At 41.0% G+C, this 19,121-nt stretch overlaps 1 protein-coding gene across 1 annotated transcript; it reads right to left on the bottom strand.

Moving 5' to 3' along the window:
* Positions 1 to 10,493: 10,493 nt before the first annotated feature.
* Positions 10,494 to 12,983, bottom strand: LOC124040977 (actin-related protein 2/3 complex subunit 5-like). Its single transcript, XM_046358124.1, has 4 exons — positions 12,718 to 12,983; positions 12,136 to 12,208; positions 11,819 to 11,995; positions 10,494 to 11,598 (listed from the first exon to the last, which is right to left on the bottom strand). The coding sequence occupies exons 1-4, from the start codon at positions 12,855 to 12,857 to the stop codon at positions 11,536 to 11,538; spliced, it is 453 nt and encodes a 150-aa protein (XP_046214080.1). The 5' UTR covers positions 12,858 to 12,983; the 3' UTR covers positions 10,494 to 11,535.
* Between the last annotated feature and the right edge of the window lie 6,138 nt (positions 12,984 to 19,121).

The following is a 19,121-nucleotide window of genomic DNA, read 5'->3' as shown; positions in this document are numbered from 1 at the left end:
CACAACACACTGTGTGTCCTCAGGCCCCTACTCCACCACTACCACATATCTACAGTACTAAATCCATGTGTATGCATGTGTCTGTGCCTATGTTTGTGTTGCTTTCCATAAGGTGTTTTTTAAATCTAATTTTACTGCTTGCATCAGTTGCTTGATGTGGAATAGAGTTCCATGTAGTCATGGCTCTGGGAAACACACAGTACTACATATAGTCTACTCTGGACTTGGGGACTGTGAAGAGACTTCTGGTGGCATGTCTTTTGGGGTATTCATGGGTCTCCGAGCTGTGTGCCAGTAGTTTAGACAGACAGCTCGGTGCATTCAACAAATACCTCTCATAAATAAAAGTAGTGATGAAGTCAATCTCTCATACACGTTCAGACAGGAGAGATTGACATGCAAATTATTAATATTAGCTCTCTATGTACATCCAAGGGCCAGCTGTGCTGCCCTGTTCTGAGCCAATTGCAATTTTCCTAAATCCTTTTTTTGTGTGGAAACTGACCATACGACTAAACAGTTGTCAAGGTGCGACAAAACTAGGGCCTGTAGGACCTGCCTTGTTGATAGTGTTGTTACGTGTCACGCCCTGGCCATAGAAAGGATTTTTTTTTCTCTATTTTGGTTAGGCCAGGGTGTGACTAGAGTGGGCGTTCTATGTTATTTTTTCTATGTTTTTGTATTTCTTTGTTTTTGGCCGGGTATGGTTCTCAATCAGGGACAGCTGTCTGTCGTTGTCTCTGATTGAGAACCATACTTAGGTAGCTCTTGCCACATGGGTTTTGTGGGTAGTTGTTTTCTGTCTTTTTGTGTCTGCACCAGACAGAACTGTTTCGGTTGTTATTACCGTGTTCATTTAATAAATTAAGACACATACCACGCTGCACCTTGGTCCTCTCCCTCCAATAGCCGTTACATTACGAATGCAGAGTATCACTTCATTATAGACAGACTTCTCCCTGTCTTAGCTACTACTGTATCAATATGTTTTGACCAATGACAGTTTACAATATAGGGTTAGGACATGCTTTGCTACGGTGTACCCTAACGAATATGACCTAGCCAACAGCTTGAGATGAGAAACACTAAAAACACTTAACTAAAACCAACAGGATAGAATGTGTTTAATTATTAGACAGAATAGTTTTTTTTATTAATCAAGAGGGAAACAACTGGTTCCCACAGCCTGTGTCGGCCGTTTTGAAAGAGAAGATGAGTTGAACCCAGAGAAGAGAATGATAGCTTTATAAAGCTGAGAGACTAGTAAGCTTCTTCATCTGACCCATCCTCACAGTCCACCTTGAAATCCCAGCCAACATCAGTGGGGACACTGCACTGTAGCACACAAGAAGTCTCACTCAGGACAACAGGAAACTAGGACCAAAGAAACTGAAAAAGACTTCCTGGATTGATCAGAGTGTTTCAATGACAACGTTACTTTAGTGTGATTAGAATTCAATAGGAAGTGTGTCTACTCTCAACTTCAAATGAATAAAAGTGACAAATAAGAAATACATTTTAAAAATATGGTATGGCCCCTGAACCCTATCACTCTGTCCGACTGACAAAGCACAGCTGAGGTCTGAAGTAAAGAAACAATAGAGGGAGTTATATGTGGTAGTTTTGCTCCTTGATCCCTCACTGTGTTCTGATCTCCACCAGAGGCTTTCCTAGAGATAGTGAGATGGGAATGGAGGTGGTGGGGAAAGTCAACAGTGCAGTTGTAACTAACTGACCTAGTTGTCAGTGTTGAGTGGGGACAGTACACCAATGTTCAATGTCAAACACCTGTAAAGTTAGCTACGGTTGAATTTGAGGTCTCCTGCAGACAAGAATACCCATGATGCAATGCATTCATCCCTTTTAACCTACACTGCAAAAAAGGGTTGTTTTTATGGAAAAGTTTACAGTAATTTTCCTAAATCCTTTTTTTGTGGAAACTGACCATACGACTAAACAGTTGTCAAGGTGCGACAAAACTAGGGCCTGTAGGACCTGCCTTGTTGATAGTGTTGTTACGTGTCACGCCCTGGCCATAGAGAGGCTTTTTATTCTCTATTTTGGTTAGGCCAGGGTGTGACTAGAGTGGGCGTTTCTTTGGAATTTACGATAACATACCTTCTTTTTTTTTTACAGTAACTTACAGGTTACTGGTTGCCAGTAAGTTATCGTAAAAACAACAGGATTTTCTTTACAGTATATATATCATCTCGCAGCTACCCTAGCAGCTTATAGACACAGAATGTAACAAATTGTTATTTCCATACTCAAGCTAGGCAACTCATTACAATTTTGACTCATACACTGGAAAGTAAAGTCAGTGTTAAGATATGTGTGTGTTGTAGATTAGTCTACTAATCAATCATATTCCACAATGAGTATACAAAACATTAAGAACACCTGCTCTTTCCATGACCAGGTGAATCCAGGTGAAATCTATGATCCCTCATGTCACTTGTTGAATCCACTTCAATCTGAGTGGATGGAGGGGAGGAGACAGGTTAAAGAAGGATTTTTAAGCCTTGAGACATGGATTGTGTCTGTGTGCCATCCAGACAGAGAATGGGCAAGACTAAATATTTAAGTGCCTTTGAACAGGGTATGGTAATAGGTGCCAGATGCACCGGCTTGTGTCAAGAACTGCAACGCTGCTGGGTTTTTCACGCTCAAAAGTTTCCTGTGTGAGTCAGTGGGTCATGAGGTATGGCATCTTGGAGGTTATCAAATCCATCAACAGCCCTTGGTAGGTTCAGATAATTAATAAAGAAAAAAATATTGCATTACAATACCGTTGGTTATAACTAGAACTTGGTAATAGTTTGATTTATGCATTTACTTTGTAGATTAATACATTTATTATTAAATAAGCTGTTTTTGTAAGATAAATAAAGTTGTGATGTCAAAGAGACGAGAGCTACAAATCCACCACATTATTAGATTTCAGTGGTAAAACATGTGGAAGCAGGCTGTTGTAGACAATTGTTTCAGTCTGAAAGAACCGAGTTGTACTCTATTTCCCTGCAAGTCTGTGGGAGGCGTAGTGGGCTCAGGAGACCATCTCTCTCTGTGGCCAGAGACTCACTGAAAGGGCTGAGGAAGGTGAGAGAGAGGAGAGGGGGAGAGGAAGGAGCGGGACTCCTGCCTGCCCCTGTCCACCAGGAACCTCTGAACCAACAGAGAAGAGAGACTCTCCCCAGCCACAGCGCGGGAGTTTGGTTGCCAACTCTGTCAGGAGACATAGGTCTCCACTAGGCACCACTAGAGTGGGGACAAGACGCTCTCCCCTTAATAGATTGGTAGCAGACTCTGTCAGGAGGCGCAGGTCTCTGTGCGGAAAGAGGAGAAACTCTTCAAGGCAGGAGGTTAGCCAACCCTATCAGGAGACACAGGTTGCAGATCGAGAGGGGCGAAGCTCCTGGGAGCCGCAGAGAGAGTGAGGAGGAGAGTGATGAGAGTGAGAGTGAAGAGGAAGGAAGCAGCACTAGCAGCTCCAGCTCTGCCAGAGAAAGTGAGCCATCTGGAGAGAGTGAAGGCGAAAGACAGGAAAGAGACAGTAGAAGAACCCTGGAGCAGGCGGCTCGCCTGTTTGAAGAGATTTCAGGGCTTAGGGTCAGGGACTGTGACCCCCAGGAGAGAGAGAGTGAGGAACAACAACAACAAAAACAACAGGTATTCCCTTACTTGTTGAGAGTGAGGACCAACAGAACGCACAATCCTCCAAGGGAGAAGGAAAGATGCCGAGCCAGACCCAGACCCAGTAGGAGTGAACCCACCAACAAGGACTCTCCCGGTCCATCCCGAGGCAAGAACCCACGCATGAACCCCAACATCATCAAACTGAAGTCCAGAGAGAGAGTCAAAGCCAAGGACACGGGGGAGGAATCGCTCCCGAGTCGAAATGAAACATCCATGAGGTCTTCTCAGAGTGATGTAGTAGGAGAACAGGTCACTACAGGCCCAACTTACACTTCTAGACTAAGAGCCAGAGCACCAGCTCCACAGAGGCAGGCTGTGACTGAGAGAGAAGTTGCTGCCATTAGAGAGAAAGGGAGGAGAGGAAAAGAAAATATCCTGAGGGGACAGAAAGATATGGAGGAGGAGGAGGAGGAGGAGGAGGAGGAGGAGGAGGAGGAGGAGGAGGAGGAGGAGGAGGAGGAGGAGGAGGAGGAGGAGGAGGAGGAGGAGGAGGAGGAGGAGGAGGAGGAGGAGGAGGAGGAGGAGGAGGAGGAAAATGAGAATGCTGTCCTCTCCACCACGGGACTGAAGGAAGGGAGGAGCGGAGGATTTGTGAACAACGTTAAAGGTATAAACACCAGACAGAGGAGTTGAAGGAGGGTCAGAGAGGAGAGCCAGTGAGGAGTTGGAGGGTGTGGCCCAGGGAGGAGGGGAAGAGAAGTAAGAACAATAGAACCCCCAGTCTGGAGAGACCCGTCGTTGTCCACCATCTAACCAGACAAACGACAAAGGAGAGTCCAGTTGAGGAACCCACTACACAACCCCCACCCCCAACTCTAGAGGACCAGCCTCTTCAGACTCCAGCATGTTTAATCTTGGACCCAACCCAAGTAAGACCTGACTACACTCAGTATCAATGCAATGGAAGAAGAATTAGCCTTGTCCCAGATGCTTTAGTGTTGTCTTTCCATTAGCCTGACAATGACTACAGGAGACGGCACGACAGCACACACACATTGGGGACCAGGCTAAATAACTAGTTCTGATATTATATGAACAGTATCTATTGAGTTTGATATTTGGTATTTGTGATGATTTGTGCTTTATTTCATGCGTAACTTTGTTACAGGCAACTTTGAGTCTCTCTACACAATGGAGAGTATGCTGGGTAAAAAGGATGTGGGTCTATGCTGCCATGTGCAAAAGTGACAGCCAACAGGTGAAGCTTATACCAGTTTGTTATGGAAATTCAAATGTTGTATTGCTATTTATATTTGCATGATCCAAGAAGTGAAAGCACACTAATACAGTTGAAGTCGGAAGTTTACATACAACTTAACCAAATACATTTAAACTCAGTTTTTCACAATTCCTGACATTTAATCCTAGTAAAAAGTCCCTGTCTTAGGTCAGTTAGGATCACCACTTTATTTTCAGAATGTGAAATGTCAAACTAATAGTAGAGATAATGATTTATTTCAGCATTTCTTTCTTTCATCACATTCCCAGTGGGTCAGAAGTTTACATACACTCAATTAGTATTTGGTAGCATTGCTTTTAAATTGTTTAACTTAGGTTAAACATTTCGGGTAGCATTCCACAAGCTTCCCACAAAAAGTTGGGTGAATTTTGGCCCATTCCTCCTGACAGAGCTGGTGTAACTCCAATACCTCCAATACCTTGACTTTGTTGTCCTTAAGCCATTTTGCCACAACTTTGGAAGTGTGCTTGGGGTCATTGTCCACTTGGAAGACTAATTTGTGACCAAGCTTTAACTTCCTGACTGATGTCTCGAGATGTTGCTTCAATATATCCACATAATTTTAAATTCCTCATGATGTCATCTATTTTGTGAAGTGCACCAGTACCTCCTGCAGCAAAGCACCCCCACAACATGATGCTGCCACCCCCGTGCTTCACGGTTGGGATGGTGTTCTTCGGCTTACAAGCCACCCCCTTTTTCCTCCAAGCATAACGATGGTCATTATGGCCAAACAGTTCTATTTTTGTTTCATCAGACTAGAGGACATTTATCAAAAAAGTATGATGTTTGACCCCATGTGCAGTTGAAAACCGTAGTCTGTCTTTTTTTATGCCGGTTTTGGAGCAGTTGCTTCTTCCGTGCTGAGCGGCCTTTCAGGTTATGTCGATATAGGACTCGTTTTACTGTGGATATAGATACGTTTGTACCTGTTTCCTCCAGCAACTTCACAGGGTCCTTTGCTGTTGTTCTTGGATTGATGTGCACTTTTCGCACCAAAGTATGTTCACCTCTAGGAGACAGAACACGTCTCCTTCCTGAGTGGTATGACGGCTGTGTGGTCCCATGGTGTTTATACTTGCGTACTATTGTTTGTACAGATGAACATGGTTCCTTCAGGCTTTTGGAATTTGCTCCCAAGGATGAACCAGCCTTGTGGAGTTCTACATTTTTTTCTCTAAGGTCTTAGCTGATTTTCTTTTGATTTTCCCATGATGTAAAGCAAAGAGGCACTGAGTTTGAAGGTAGGCCTTGAAATACATCCACAGGTACACCTGCAATTGACTCAAATTATGTCAAAGCCATGGCATAATTTTCTGGAATTTTCCAAGCTGTTTAAAGGCACAGTCAACTTAGTGTATGTAAACTTCTGACCCACTGGAATTGTGATACAGTGAATTATAAGTGAAATAATCTGTCTGTAAACAATTGTTGGAACAATTACTTGTGTCATGCACAAAGTAGATGTCCTAACCGACTTGCCAAAACTATAGTTTTTTAACAAGAAATGTGTGGATCTTTTTGTTGTTGAAAAACGAGTTTTAATGACTCCAAACTAAGTGTATGTAAACTTCAAACTTCAACTGTATATGAATTTCTCATCATGTTGCTTTTTCACTCAGGTGGCCATAAAGTATGTGACCAGAGGAGTGGCAGAGCCATACATAGAGCTTGTAAGTAACCTGTTTCAGTTTACACAACTGCAAGGACTCTCAGTTTAAGTACACAGAAAGTCACCTTTTTTAACCTTCTTTGCAGATTGTCTCATGGCCCCCGTCCTGCTGCTATGTGCTGGGCCTGCTGGAGTGGTTTGAGGAGGCTGAGCGGTCCCTGCATGGACTTGTTTGACTTCATTAAGAAGCTAGGTGGACGGGTGGACAAGTGTCTGGCCAGAAACATCAGGTGATGCTCTTGTGAAGTCCTGTGTGGCTCAGTACGTAAACGTTTGGCACAAGAAATGCCAAGGTTGTCAGTTGAACTCGCACAAGGATCACATACACCTACTACAAATGTATGGATTCCCTGTTCTGTACTCTACTCTAGTTGCTACTAAGTCACAAACTAAGTCGCTTTGGATAAGAGTGTTTGTTAAGTGGCATATATTCTGATTATGTTATTACAGGTGATGCTGGCTGTTCTATACTCTGATTATGTTATTACAGGTAGTGCTGGCTGTTCTATACTCTGATTATGTTATTACAGGTGATGCTGGCTGTTCTATACTCTGATTATGTTATTACAGGTAGTGGTGCTGGCTGTTCTATACTCTGATTATGTTATTACAGGTGATGCTGGCTGTTCTATACTCTGATTATGTTATTACAGGTAGTGGTGCTGGCTGTTCTATACTCTGATTATGTTATTACAGGTAGTGATGCTGGCTGTTCTATACTCTGATTATGTTATTACAGGTAGTGCTGGCTGTTCTATACTCTGATTATGTTATTACAGGTGATGCTGGCTGTTCTATACTCTGATTATGTTATTACAGGTAGTGGTGCTGGCTGTTCTATACTCTGATTATGTTATTACAGGTAGTGCTGGCTGTTCTATACTCTGATTATGTTATTACAGGTGATGCTGGCTGTTCTATACTCTGATTATGTTATTACAGGTAGTGCTGGCTGTTCTATACTCTGATTATGTTATTACAGGTAGTGGTTCTGGCTGTTCTATACTCTGATTATGTTATTACAGGTAGTGGTGCTGGCTGTTCTATACTCTGATTATGTTATTACAGGTGATGCTGGCTGTTCTATACTCTGATTATGTTATTACAGGTAGTGGTGCTGGCTGTTCTATACTCTGATTATGTTATTACAGGTAGTGCTGGCTGTTCTATACTCTGATTATGTTATTACAGGTGATGCTGGCTGTTCTATACTCTGATTATGTTATTACAGGTAGTGCTGGCTGTTCTATACTCTGATTATGTTATTACAGGTGATGCTGGCTGTTCTATACTCTGATTATGTTATTACAGGTAGTGCTGGCTGTTCTATACTCTGATTATGTTATTACAGGTAGTGGTGCTGGCTGTTCTATACTCTGATTATGTTATTACAGGTAGTGGTGCTGGCTGTTCTATACTCTGATTATGTTATTACAGGTGATGCTGGCTGTTCTATACTCTGATTATGTTATTACAGGTAGTGGTGCTGGCTGTTCTATACTCTGATTATGTTATTACAGGTAGTGCTGGCTGTTCTATACTCTGATTATGTTATTACAGGTGATGCTGGCTGTTCTATACTCTGATTATGTTATTACAGGTAGTGCTGGCTGTTCTATACTCTGATTATGTTATTACAGGTAGTGGTGCTGGCTGTTCTATACTCTGATTATGTTATTACAGGTAGTGGTGCTGGCTGTTCTATACTCTGATTATGTTATTACAGGTAGTGGTGCTGGCTGTTCTATACTCTGATTATGTTATTACAGGTAGTGGTGCTGGCTGTTCTATACTCTGATTATGTTATTACAGGTGATGCTGGCTGTTCTATACTCTGATTATGTTATTACAGGTAGTGGTGCTGGCTGTTCTATACTCTGATTATGTTATTACAGGTAGTGCTGGCTGTTCTATACTCTGATTATGTTATTACAGGTAGTGCTGGCTGTTCTATACTCTGATTATGTTATTACAGGTAGTGCTGGCTGTTCTATACTCTGATTATGTTATTACAGGTGATGCTGGCTGTTCTATACTCTGATTATGTTATTACAGGTAGTGGTGCTGGCTGTTCTATACTCTTATTATGTTATTACAGGTAGTGCTGGCTGTTCTATACTCTGATTATGTTATTACAGGTGATGCTGGCTGTTCTATACTCTGATTATGTTATTACAGGTAGTGGTGCTGGCTGTTCTATACTCTGATTATGTTATTACAGGTGATGCTGGCTGTTCTATACTCTGATTATGTTATTACAGGTAGTGGTGCTGGCTGTTCTATACTCTGATTATGTTATTACAGGTGATGCTGGCTGTTCTATACTCTGATTATGTTATTACAGGTAGTGGTGCTGGCTGTTCTATACTCTGATTATGTTATTACAGGTGATGCTGGCTGTTCTATACTCTGATTATGTTATTACAGGTAGTGGTGCTGGCTGTTCTATTCTCTGATTATGTTATTACAGGTAGTGGTGCTGGCTGTTCTATACTCTGATTATGTTATTACAGGTAGTGATGCTGGCTGTTCTATACTCTGATTATGTTATTACAGGTAGTGATGCTGGCTGTTCTATACTCTGATTATGTTATTACAGGTAGTGATGCTGGCTGTTCTATACTCTGATTATGTTATTACAGGTAGTGATGCTGGCTGTTCTATACTCTGATTATGTTATTACAGGTAGTGGTGCTGGCTGTTCAGCATCGCCGCGACTGGGGGGGTCCTGCACCATGACTTCAAGGTTGAAAACCTGCTGGTGCAGGCAGACAACCTGTGAGTGAAGCTCATCGACTTCAGCTGTGGAGACCTGCTGAGAGAATTGTCCTATAGAATACTCAGGTTGGAGACAACAAGGGAATCGCTGGCCAGGGTTATGTTCAGTTGGCACGAAATGCAAGAAAACGCTCTGAAACTTAGTGAAATAGGTAGGTGCTATCTGAACTCGTCCAGTAAGAAGCACTTTTGTTAGTGTGCCCTAATGAATGTGACCCAGTTGTAAAGATCTGGAAAATGTCTCAGAAAACAGGATATTAGTAATTTACAGTAATCTCCCTGTAATGTTTCCTCCCTTCTTCCTTCCCTCAGGTACAGAATAGTACTGTCCTCCAGAGTGTGTGCTGAGTGGTGTGTACCAGGGTCGCCACCATCTGGTTACTGCAGGTACTGCTTTACGGCCTGGTGTGTGGCCGCCTGCCATGCAACAAGGAGGCTGACATCATCGCTGGGCGCCTGTGCTTCAAAAAGGACCCGACAAAAGGTGAGGGGGTGCGCAGAGAGAGAGAGATAAAGTTTCTGTTGCTATGTATGAGTATGTTCTTGGATGTGGTTATGGATACATGACTGGGTTAAAGGTGGGTACCAGTCTTTTTAGCTAAAATTCCACACCTGTCATTTTCCAAAGAGCTTGGACAAATGACAGGAGTGGCAAGGAGTGGAATATTAGCTAAAAGGAACTGGTACTCAGACTAGATTAAAGGTGATCAAATACAAAAAAAGATTGAAGAGACCCAAGGGCCAAATCTCCATCCTATCGCTGTTTCACCATGATACAGAGTGTGAGGAGTTGTTCAGCTGGTGACTGTAGCAGGATCCCACTAAGAGGCCTGTTCTGGAACAGATCCTCCTCCATGACTGGATGGCTGAGGGAGAGGTGACCCAGGGGGAGGGGTGATGACAAGCTTTAGGAGAGTGGGAGACCTACCACCTGAGTCACCTGTGGTGGCTCACAAGATACAAATATGACAACAAAGATCATGGAAGAATTGCAGAAATAACCAGTATCTGAATAAAGAATTCCAAGAAAGAATACAAAACACATACTCTGAGTGGAATGTAGTTTTTGCAGTCAGAAAATGTTAGAAAATGAAGAAAAATAACTCATTTGGTGGATGTTTGTTTATTATGTCCAGAAAATTAATATACAGTATATCAAAAAGAATATCCCAATAAGGCATTTTGGTCATAAGGTTTAAAGTAACACATTATTTCCTCAATACATCTACAAATGGATTTGTCAAGAGATTATATTGTTCTATACTTGTTGTAAATACGTTATAAAAGAGGATGCCCTCTGAGACGTGTCCAGGAACATGTGATGACATCACTACATTCCAAAGGACTTGTTCCTAGCTTGGTCCCAGATCTGTCAGTGCTGTATATTAATGCCCATTGGAGTTGGCTAAATAGGACAAATAGATCTGGGACACAGGAGGTTGGTGGCACCTTAATTGGGGAGGACAGGCTCGTGGTAGTGGCATAGTCAGTGGAATGGTATCAAATACATCAAACACATGGTTTGATGCCATTCTATTTGATCCGTTCCAACCATTATTATAAGTCGTCCTCCCCTCAGCAGCCTCCAATGATCTGGGACCAGGTGAACTAGTTCAAGCATAATCACACAAACTGCTCTGCATTAGAGGGAATGAAATCTTACCGTATGGTGCCATCTATCCACCATGATAGCACAAAATCTAACTCTGAAAACGGCATATTATTACAGGTCATCCTTATGACAAAGATTATTTAAATCTTACGATATATGTATCTCATCTTCTTTCACAACAAAAGCACAAAATGTTTGACAAACGTTGGATTCTGATCAAATATCATAAAGCATTTTAGGACTGAGAAGAGGCTGTTTGAGACGGGTCGTCTGGTGTCTGCGAGCTTCCTTCAAGCGTAGAAAGGAAACCAGTTCTGGGCCCGTAATTATATAGCGTCTCAGAGTAGGAGTGCTGATCTAGGATCAGGTCAACCCTGTCCTTGTAATCTTATTCATTATTATATAAAAAGCTAAACGGATCCTAGATCAGCACTTCTACTCTGAGATGCTTTATGAGTACAGGCCCAGGGGGTTATAGTGCCAGCACATCCCCTAAGAGGGTGGTCTCAGTGGCAGTCAGTCAGGTCCAGTGCAGCTCTACACAGTTTTCCTGGCTGTCAGCACTCTCACGATGGAACCCACTCCTCCAGCAGAGAGAGCCTAGAATCCCACACAGTATGAACACAGTGAAAACAAATAACAACAATATAACAGGAATATGGAAATAACAGTTAATAAAGCAATCTAACAGTAAAGAGTACTTCAGTGAGCACTTAATAAAAAATGCATGCATGTGATTCATCAGTGTGTGCGTTTCACACACGCCTACTACCTTGTAAGTGCTTCCAGCCATACACCAGTAAGGATAAATAAGTCGTACCTTTTCGTGCCACTGCAGCAGGGTAGCACTGCTGTTTTCAGAAGGCTTCTCAAAGCCCTTGTAGATGTACTTCATGAGCAGGTCAACTCCGTTCTTATCCAGAGACTGTACAGCCTTCTCAATGTCACTGCTCTTGAAGGCACTCAGTACTTTAAGCATCAGGGCTTCAGCACGATCCTAATCACACACACAGTGAAGGAAGTACACGCTTTTACATGCCTCAAGCTCAAAGTGTATTTTGAGGAACAAGCTAGTTTTGTTTCACATGGGACTGTTAACGCTCGACATGGTTTTATTATGTTGTAATGAAGGCTGACCTTAACATTTTGGTTTTTGGTGTTGATGGGGGGATTCTTGAGTACAGCCTGCAAAGCTTCCATCAGGTTCCCTGTGCATCAGTGTTAAGGAAAAGATAGACAGACAAACTATACAAAAGTTTTATACTAATGAGAGAGCGCCACAGTAATTCTTGATTCACCAAAAATGTGTAAGAATCTCAATGACTGACTGATTGATTGACTGGTGGAATTCACTTCCTACCCTCCAACTTGTCTGAACCTGCTTTGAAACAAATGACTGTCTTCAGGTCATAAACAAAATATTAGGCCTACTACTACCACCATCACCAAACCTTTACTGGATAAAACACATAATCTGACTGCAGAACGTATTCTCGTTATATGAAAAAGGAAGATCGTTGGATCAATGACATGAGAGCACCACGCCCTGACTTGGTGACGCGCGCACGCACAAGCGCCGACTTTAATCTGCAACATAGTAGCATCATGACTTGTCAGATGGTCTGAAATGCAACATTATAACATAACTGTGTCGGCTTCACGTCACTCCATTACATTTAACAGTGCACTTAGTACATCAAAGCAGTATAAAAAGGATATTGTCTGATCAGCGAATCCACTTCTGCTTCATCTGGACCGACCTGACTCTCTCCATTATCCTCATCGTCCACAAATTTGTTCTCGTCGTACTCGTCAACGTCCACCTTCCTGAATTGGTTCGAATCGTTATTCTTCGACATTTTGAAGAGATATTTCGTTGTTTAAAGAAGAATTAGGAAGAATACTGCAAGCTGTCTGTGCTGCTTTACAATTTAAACATTTCTGCTTTCATTTCCTGTCTCGAGCTGACAGCTTCACTTCCGTATAGAGGGCGCTCTCTAGTGGTTGATGTGTGCTAGGCATATACCGTCTATGGTGATATGTCTAGATGGGCCAGTACTCATACATAACAGTAGATGGTGGTATAGGTTGAGAAAAAGCTAACTCTCTCCACAACCAAAGAGGGTAAACTGTGGCAAAGCTTTGAAAGGATCTCAATTGGCATCCTTGACTGAGTTTTGAGAAGGAAACAAGGAGAGAAGACGCGAGGAATCAAGGAAATACAATTGAGAATCTCCAGTTGTAAATGAGACTCAGACTTGTTGTGTGTGTTTGGGTTTTACTATCCTTGAGAGGACCAGAAGTGCTCACAAAGATAGTAAAACAAGGAAAATTCTGACAAGTCGGGACATTTCGCTAGTACCCACAAGGAAAATGATATTTTAGGCTCAGGTGTTCGGTTTACAATTAGGGTTAGAATTAGTGTTAAGGGTCAGGAGTTAGGTTTAGGGGTTAAGGTCAGGTTTAGGGAAAATAGGATTTTGAATGGAAATCAATTTTTTGGTCCCCACAAGGATAGTAAAACAAACGTGTGCATGGAAACACATATCCTCAAAGATGGACCGCAGGTGGGAGGAGGGGAGATCAGATGGGACTATTCTAGCCAATGAGAGGGCAGATACGTCTTGGGTGGAATAAATCCTCCCGCTTCGCCTCTTCCTCTCTACTTAGTCAGCTAGGTTAACACATGACATGAGTCAACTGCACACTCCAGCTCCAGTTTATTCCAGTTTCTGAATGGAATACATATTGAGGGTATACAGTAGTTGGTGATTCACCTAGAAAAGTGGTAGTTTGTGTTTCACGTAGACAGGTTTTGCTCGCGGTTTGAGTAAGGACATAACTGATTCAATTATTTAAACAAGTGCTGCCCATAAAACTATGTGAATGGCCTACATGTATCAACTTTCAGAGTGAATACTTTTGTTTATATTTTGTGCATATTAATTGAATATTGCCAAATGCATCCGAAAAAATATTGCGCCTATTTATTGGAACACTTGCTGTTAATAGATCGCAAATTAAGCAGCATACAACTGACCTAAACGTTTGGAAATGATAAATGCACTTTCTCATCCATATAGCCTTAAAACGCATCTCGGGTGCAAGTGCGCTGTTTAGCTTCAGACCCCTTCCCGTTTCCACATTTTGTTACATTACAGCCTTATTCTAAAATTTATGAAATATTAGTTTTTTCTCAATCTACACACAATACCCCATAATGACAAAGTGAAAAAAAGGTTTAGAATTTTTAGCAAATGTATATATATATAAACATAAATACCTAATACATAAGGGTTCAGATCCTTTGCTATGAAACTCGAAATTGAGTCTCATAGCAAATTGAGTCTAATATATACTATACAGTCTTCAGACCCCTTGACTTTTCCCACATTTCGATATGTTTTAGACGTATTCTTAAATTAATTCAATAGTTTTTTCCCCCTCATCAATCTATACACAATACCCCAGAATGACGAAGCAAAAAAACGTTTTTTAGAAATGTTTGCAAATGTATTCAAAATATAAAACTGAAATATCACATTTAAGGAGTTAAGGTCAGGTTTAGGGAAAATAGGATTTTGAATGGGAATCAATTGTTTGGTCCCCACACGGATAGTAAAACAAACGATTGCATGGAAACACGTGTCCTCAAAGATGGACGGCAGGTGGGAGGAGGGGAGATCAAATGGGACTATTCTATCCAACGAGAGGGCAGATACGTCTGCGAACAACAGGAAAACTGTAGTTTTTCTCAAAGTTGCCTGAATGCCACGTGCATCCACTTAAATCAGTACATTTGTAACAGCCTAAACATTACGAAACGTCTATTCCATCGAATAAATCTGACGTAATTCGACACTCTCATAGACATTCATACAAAAAATCCCCAATTGTCCTGTTTATTTTACACGGGCAGATTTTGGGCGGAATAAATCCTCCCGCTTCGCCTCTTCCTCTCTACTTAGTCAGCTAGGTTAACATATGACATGAGTCAACTGCACACTCCCGCTCCAGTTTATTCCAGTTTCTGAATGGAATACATATTGAGGGTATACAGTAGTTGGTGATTCACCGGGACAGGTTTTTCTCGCGGTTTGAGCAATAACATAATAACTGATTCAATTATTTAAACAAGTGCTGCCCATAAACTATGTGAATGGCCTACATGTATCATGTATCAACTTTCAGAGTGAATGCTTTTGTTTATGTTTTGTGCATATGAATTGAATATTGCCAAACGCATCAGTAAAAATATTGCGCCTATTTATTGCAAAACTTGCTGTTAATAGATCGCAAATTAAGCAGCATACAACTGACCTAAACGTTTGGAAATGATAAATTAACTCTCATCCATATAGCCTTAAAACGTATCTCAGGTGCAAGTGTACTATTTAGCTCACATCTGACGGCTGGGGGGGCATTTGGGACGTACAGCAGATCGCTAAAATATTATAATGATTATGATCAGATTTCCCAATTTCAAATATTATGGCGACACTATACCAAAAATGGTTTGTTATGGTTTAGAAACTTGGGAACCAAACTCGAGTTATCACTTGGACATGTTGAAATATCTTCATGTCTATAATAAAAACATTCAGGCTTCTATAATAACTGTCAATGTATTGAAAAAAAAATCAGAATTTGGAATTTGGCAGTTTGGAAAAAACTAATCCCGTCTGAAACGTCCTATGGAATAAAGGACGTTCTTGAGTAATAATTACATAACAAACGTTCTCTAGTAATACTAGTCCCGTACAAATAGGGTTTATGTGTTACTAATTACAGTGATGTAAAGTACTTAAGTAAAAAATACTTTAAAGTACTACTTAAGTCGTTTTTGGGGTTATCTGCACTTTACTATTTATATGTTTGACTACTTTTACCTTTACTTCACTACATTCCTAAAGAAAATTATGTACTTTTTACTCCATACATTTTCCCTGACCCCCAAAAGTACTAGCTACAATTTGAATGCTTAGCATTACAGGAAAAAGGTACAATTCACACACTTATCAAGAGAACATCCCTGGTCATCCTTACTCCCTCTGATCTGGTGGATCCACTAAACATAAATGCTTCTTTTGTAAACTATGTCTGAGTGTTGGGAGTGTTCCCCTGGCTATCAAAAAGTAAAAGTAATAAAAAAGGAAATTGTGCAGTCTGGTTTGCTAAATATAAGGAATTTGATGGATAGCATTTACTTTTACGTTGTACTTTTACTCAAGTATAGTATTTTTTCCACCACTGTACTTAAGTACATTTAAAATCTGAGACTTTTAGACTTTTACTCAAGTAGTATTTTACTGGGTTACTTTTCACTTTTACTTGAGTAATTTTATATTAAGGTATCTTTACTTTTACTCAAGTATGACAATTGAGTACTTTTTCCACCTCTGACTAATTATAAACTGAGTGGTTCGAGCCCTGAATGCTGATTGTCCGAAAACCATGGTATAAGTGAGTCGGCATGCAATTTCTACATGATGAGTGTGCGAGTCTTTGACATCTCTGCTAGTGGAAGCAAAGGAGAATACTGTAAGTACTAACTCAATGTCTAGACAGCTGGTTCACTACAGAAGAGAAGTGGAATAGAGCTGAATCATTGTCTAGAAATCTATTTTGCCAAGAGCTGTATGTGTGGATTCCTTCCACTTGCATACATCGCATGTACTGTATACAATCACACAAATAAATAACCTCAATGTTCAAATGCATATTCAAAGAAACATACATATTCACAGAAAACTGGATCTATATTTCTTAACAATATTAGTGCATCTAGAATGACAATTCAATTTACGTGGACTTTTTCTGTCAAAGATGTATTGCCAATGAAATTGGTTAATACACAAACACTAATTTAGAAGGCAAATAGCAGTTACATTTTTTATGTAAAAAAAGATCTCCCATTTTATAAACACATAAATTCACACACATATTGTCCAGTCCTTGTGATGCCAATTTCTTTATCATTAATTTATACTTGTAAACAACCTGGTCTACCTGTACAACAGGAGCCCATTACTTTAATTTATATGAACCATTATCTATACATTACATGTTTACAAAGATAGATTTCAAACACATTGAAACTGTTCATGAATCATTGCAACTCCTGGCCCACTTCTTGAATACGTCTCAGCAGGCCAGTAAACTATTCATCATCTATTACACAGTGCATTCAGAAAGTATTCAGACCACTTCCCTTTTTTCACATTTTGTTATGTTACAGCCTTATTCTAAAATTGATTAAATATTTGTTTCCCCTCAATCTACACACAATACCCCATAATGACAAAGTGAAAAAAAGGTTTTGAAAATGTCTAAAAAATTTAAAACACAAATATCTTATTTACATAATTATTCAGACACTGACTTTTTCCCCCCCAAATTTTGTGTCAGCCTTATTCTAAAATGGATTAAATCTTTTTTTTCCCTCATCAATCTTCACACAATACCCTATAATGACAAAGCAAAAACAGTTTGCAAATGTCTAACAAACATACAACTAAAATATCACATTTACATAAGTATTCAGACCCTTTACTCAGTACTTTGTTGAAGCACCTTTGGCAGCTATTACAGCCTCGAGTCTTCTTGGGTATGACGCTACAAGCTTGGCAAATCTGTATTTGGGGAGTCTCTCCCATTGTTCTCTGCAGATCCTCTCAAGCTCTGTCTGTTGGATGGGGTGAGTCGGTGCACAGCTATTTTCAGGTCTCTCCAGAGATATTCGATCGATCGGGTTCAAGTCCGGGCTCTGGCTGGGCCACTCAAGGACATTCAGAGACTTGTCCCGAAGGCAGGCCTGCGTTGTCTTGGCTGTGTGCTTAGGGTCGTTGTCCTGTTGGAAGGTAAACCTTTCCCCCAGTCTAAGGTTCTGAGCGCTCTGGAGCGGGTTTTCATCGAGGAGATCTGTACTTTGCTCCATTCATCTTTCCCGCAATCCTGACTAGTCGCCCACCATGCCACCACGTGCTTCACCGTAGGGATGGTGCCAGGTTTCCTCCAGACATGACGCTTTGCATTCAGGCAAAATACTTAAATCTTAGTTTCATCAGACCAGAGAACCTTGTTTCTCGTGGTCTGAGACTCTTTAGCTGCCTTTTGGCAAGCAGGCTGTCATGTGCCTTTTAATGAGGAGTGGCTTCCTTCTGGCCACTCTACCATAAAGGCCTGATTGGTGGAGTGCTGCAGAGATGGTTGTCCTTCTGGAAAGTTATCCTATATCCACAGAGGAACTCTGGGTTCTTGGTCACCTCCCTGGCCAAAACCCTTCTCCCCGGATTGCTCAGTTTGGCCAGGCAGACAGCTCTAGGAAGTGTCTTGGTGGTTCCAAACTTCTTCCTTTTAAGAATGATGGAGGCCACTGTGTTCCTGGGGACCTTCAATGCTGCTGAAATGTTTTGGTACTCTTCCCCAGATCTGTGCCTGGACACAATCCTGTCTCAGAACTCTACAGACAAGTCCTTCAATCTCATGACTTGCTCTGACATGCACTGTCAACTGTGGGACCTTATAGACATGTGTGTGCCTTTCCAAATCATGTCCAATCAATTTAATTTACCACAAGTGGACTCCAATCAAGTTGTAGAAACATGTCAAGCAATGGAAACAGGATGCACCTGAGATTATTTTAGAGTATCATAGCAAATAAGGTATCTGTTTTTTAAATTGATTAAACATGCAAAAAAATGTAAAAACCTGTTTTCACTTTATCATTATGTGGTATTGTGTGTAGATTGATGAGGATAATAAAAAATAAAAAACATTTTAGAATAAGGCTGTAACGTAACATTCGGAAAATGTCAAGGGGTCTGAAAACTTTCTGAATGCACTGTAAATAAGGGGTCAACCCTTCTACAGGTATGGGTTCACTTAGTTGCATGATAGGGCTAGTGGCAGAGTAGCTACAGTGGCTTGCGAAAGTATTCACCCCCCTTGGCATTTTTCCTATTTTGTTGCCAACCTGGAATTCAAATGGATTTTTTGGGAGGTTGTATCATTTGATTTACACAACATGCCTACCACTTTGAAGATGCAACATATTTTTTTATTGTGAAACAAACAAGAAGTAAGACAAAAAAACAGAAAACTTGAGCGTGCATAACTATTCA

This window comes from Oncorhynchus gorbuscha, linkage group LG08 (genome assembly GCF_021184085.1).
Source record: "Oncorhynchus gorbuscha isolate QuinsamMale2020 ecotype Even-year linkage group LG08, OgorEven_v1.0, whole genome shotgun sequence".
Taxonomy (NCBI): Eukaryota; Metazoa; Chordata; class Actinopteri; order Salmoniformes; family Salmonidae; genus Oncorhynchus; species Oncorhynchus gorbuscha.
This window is presented reverse-complemented; position numbering and strand designations above follow the sequence as displayed.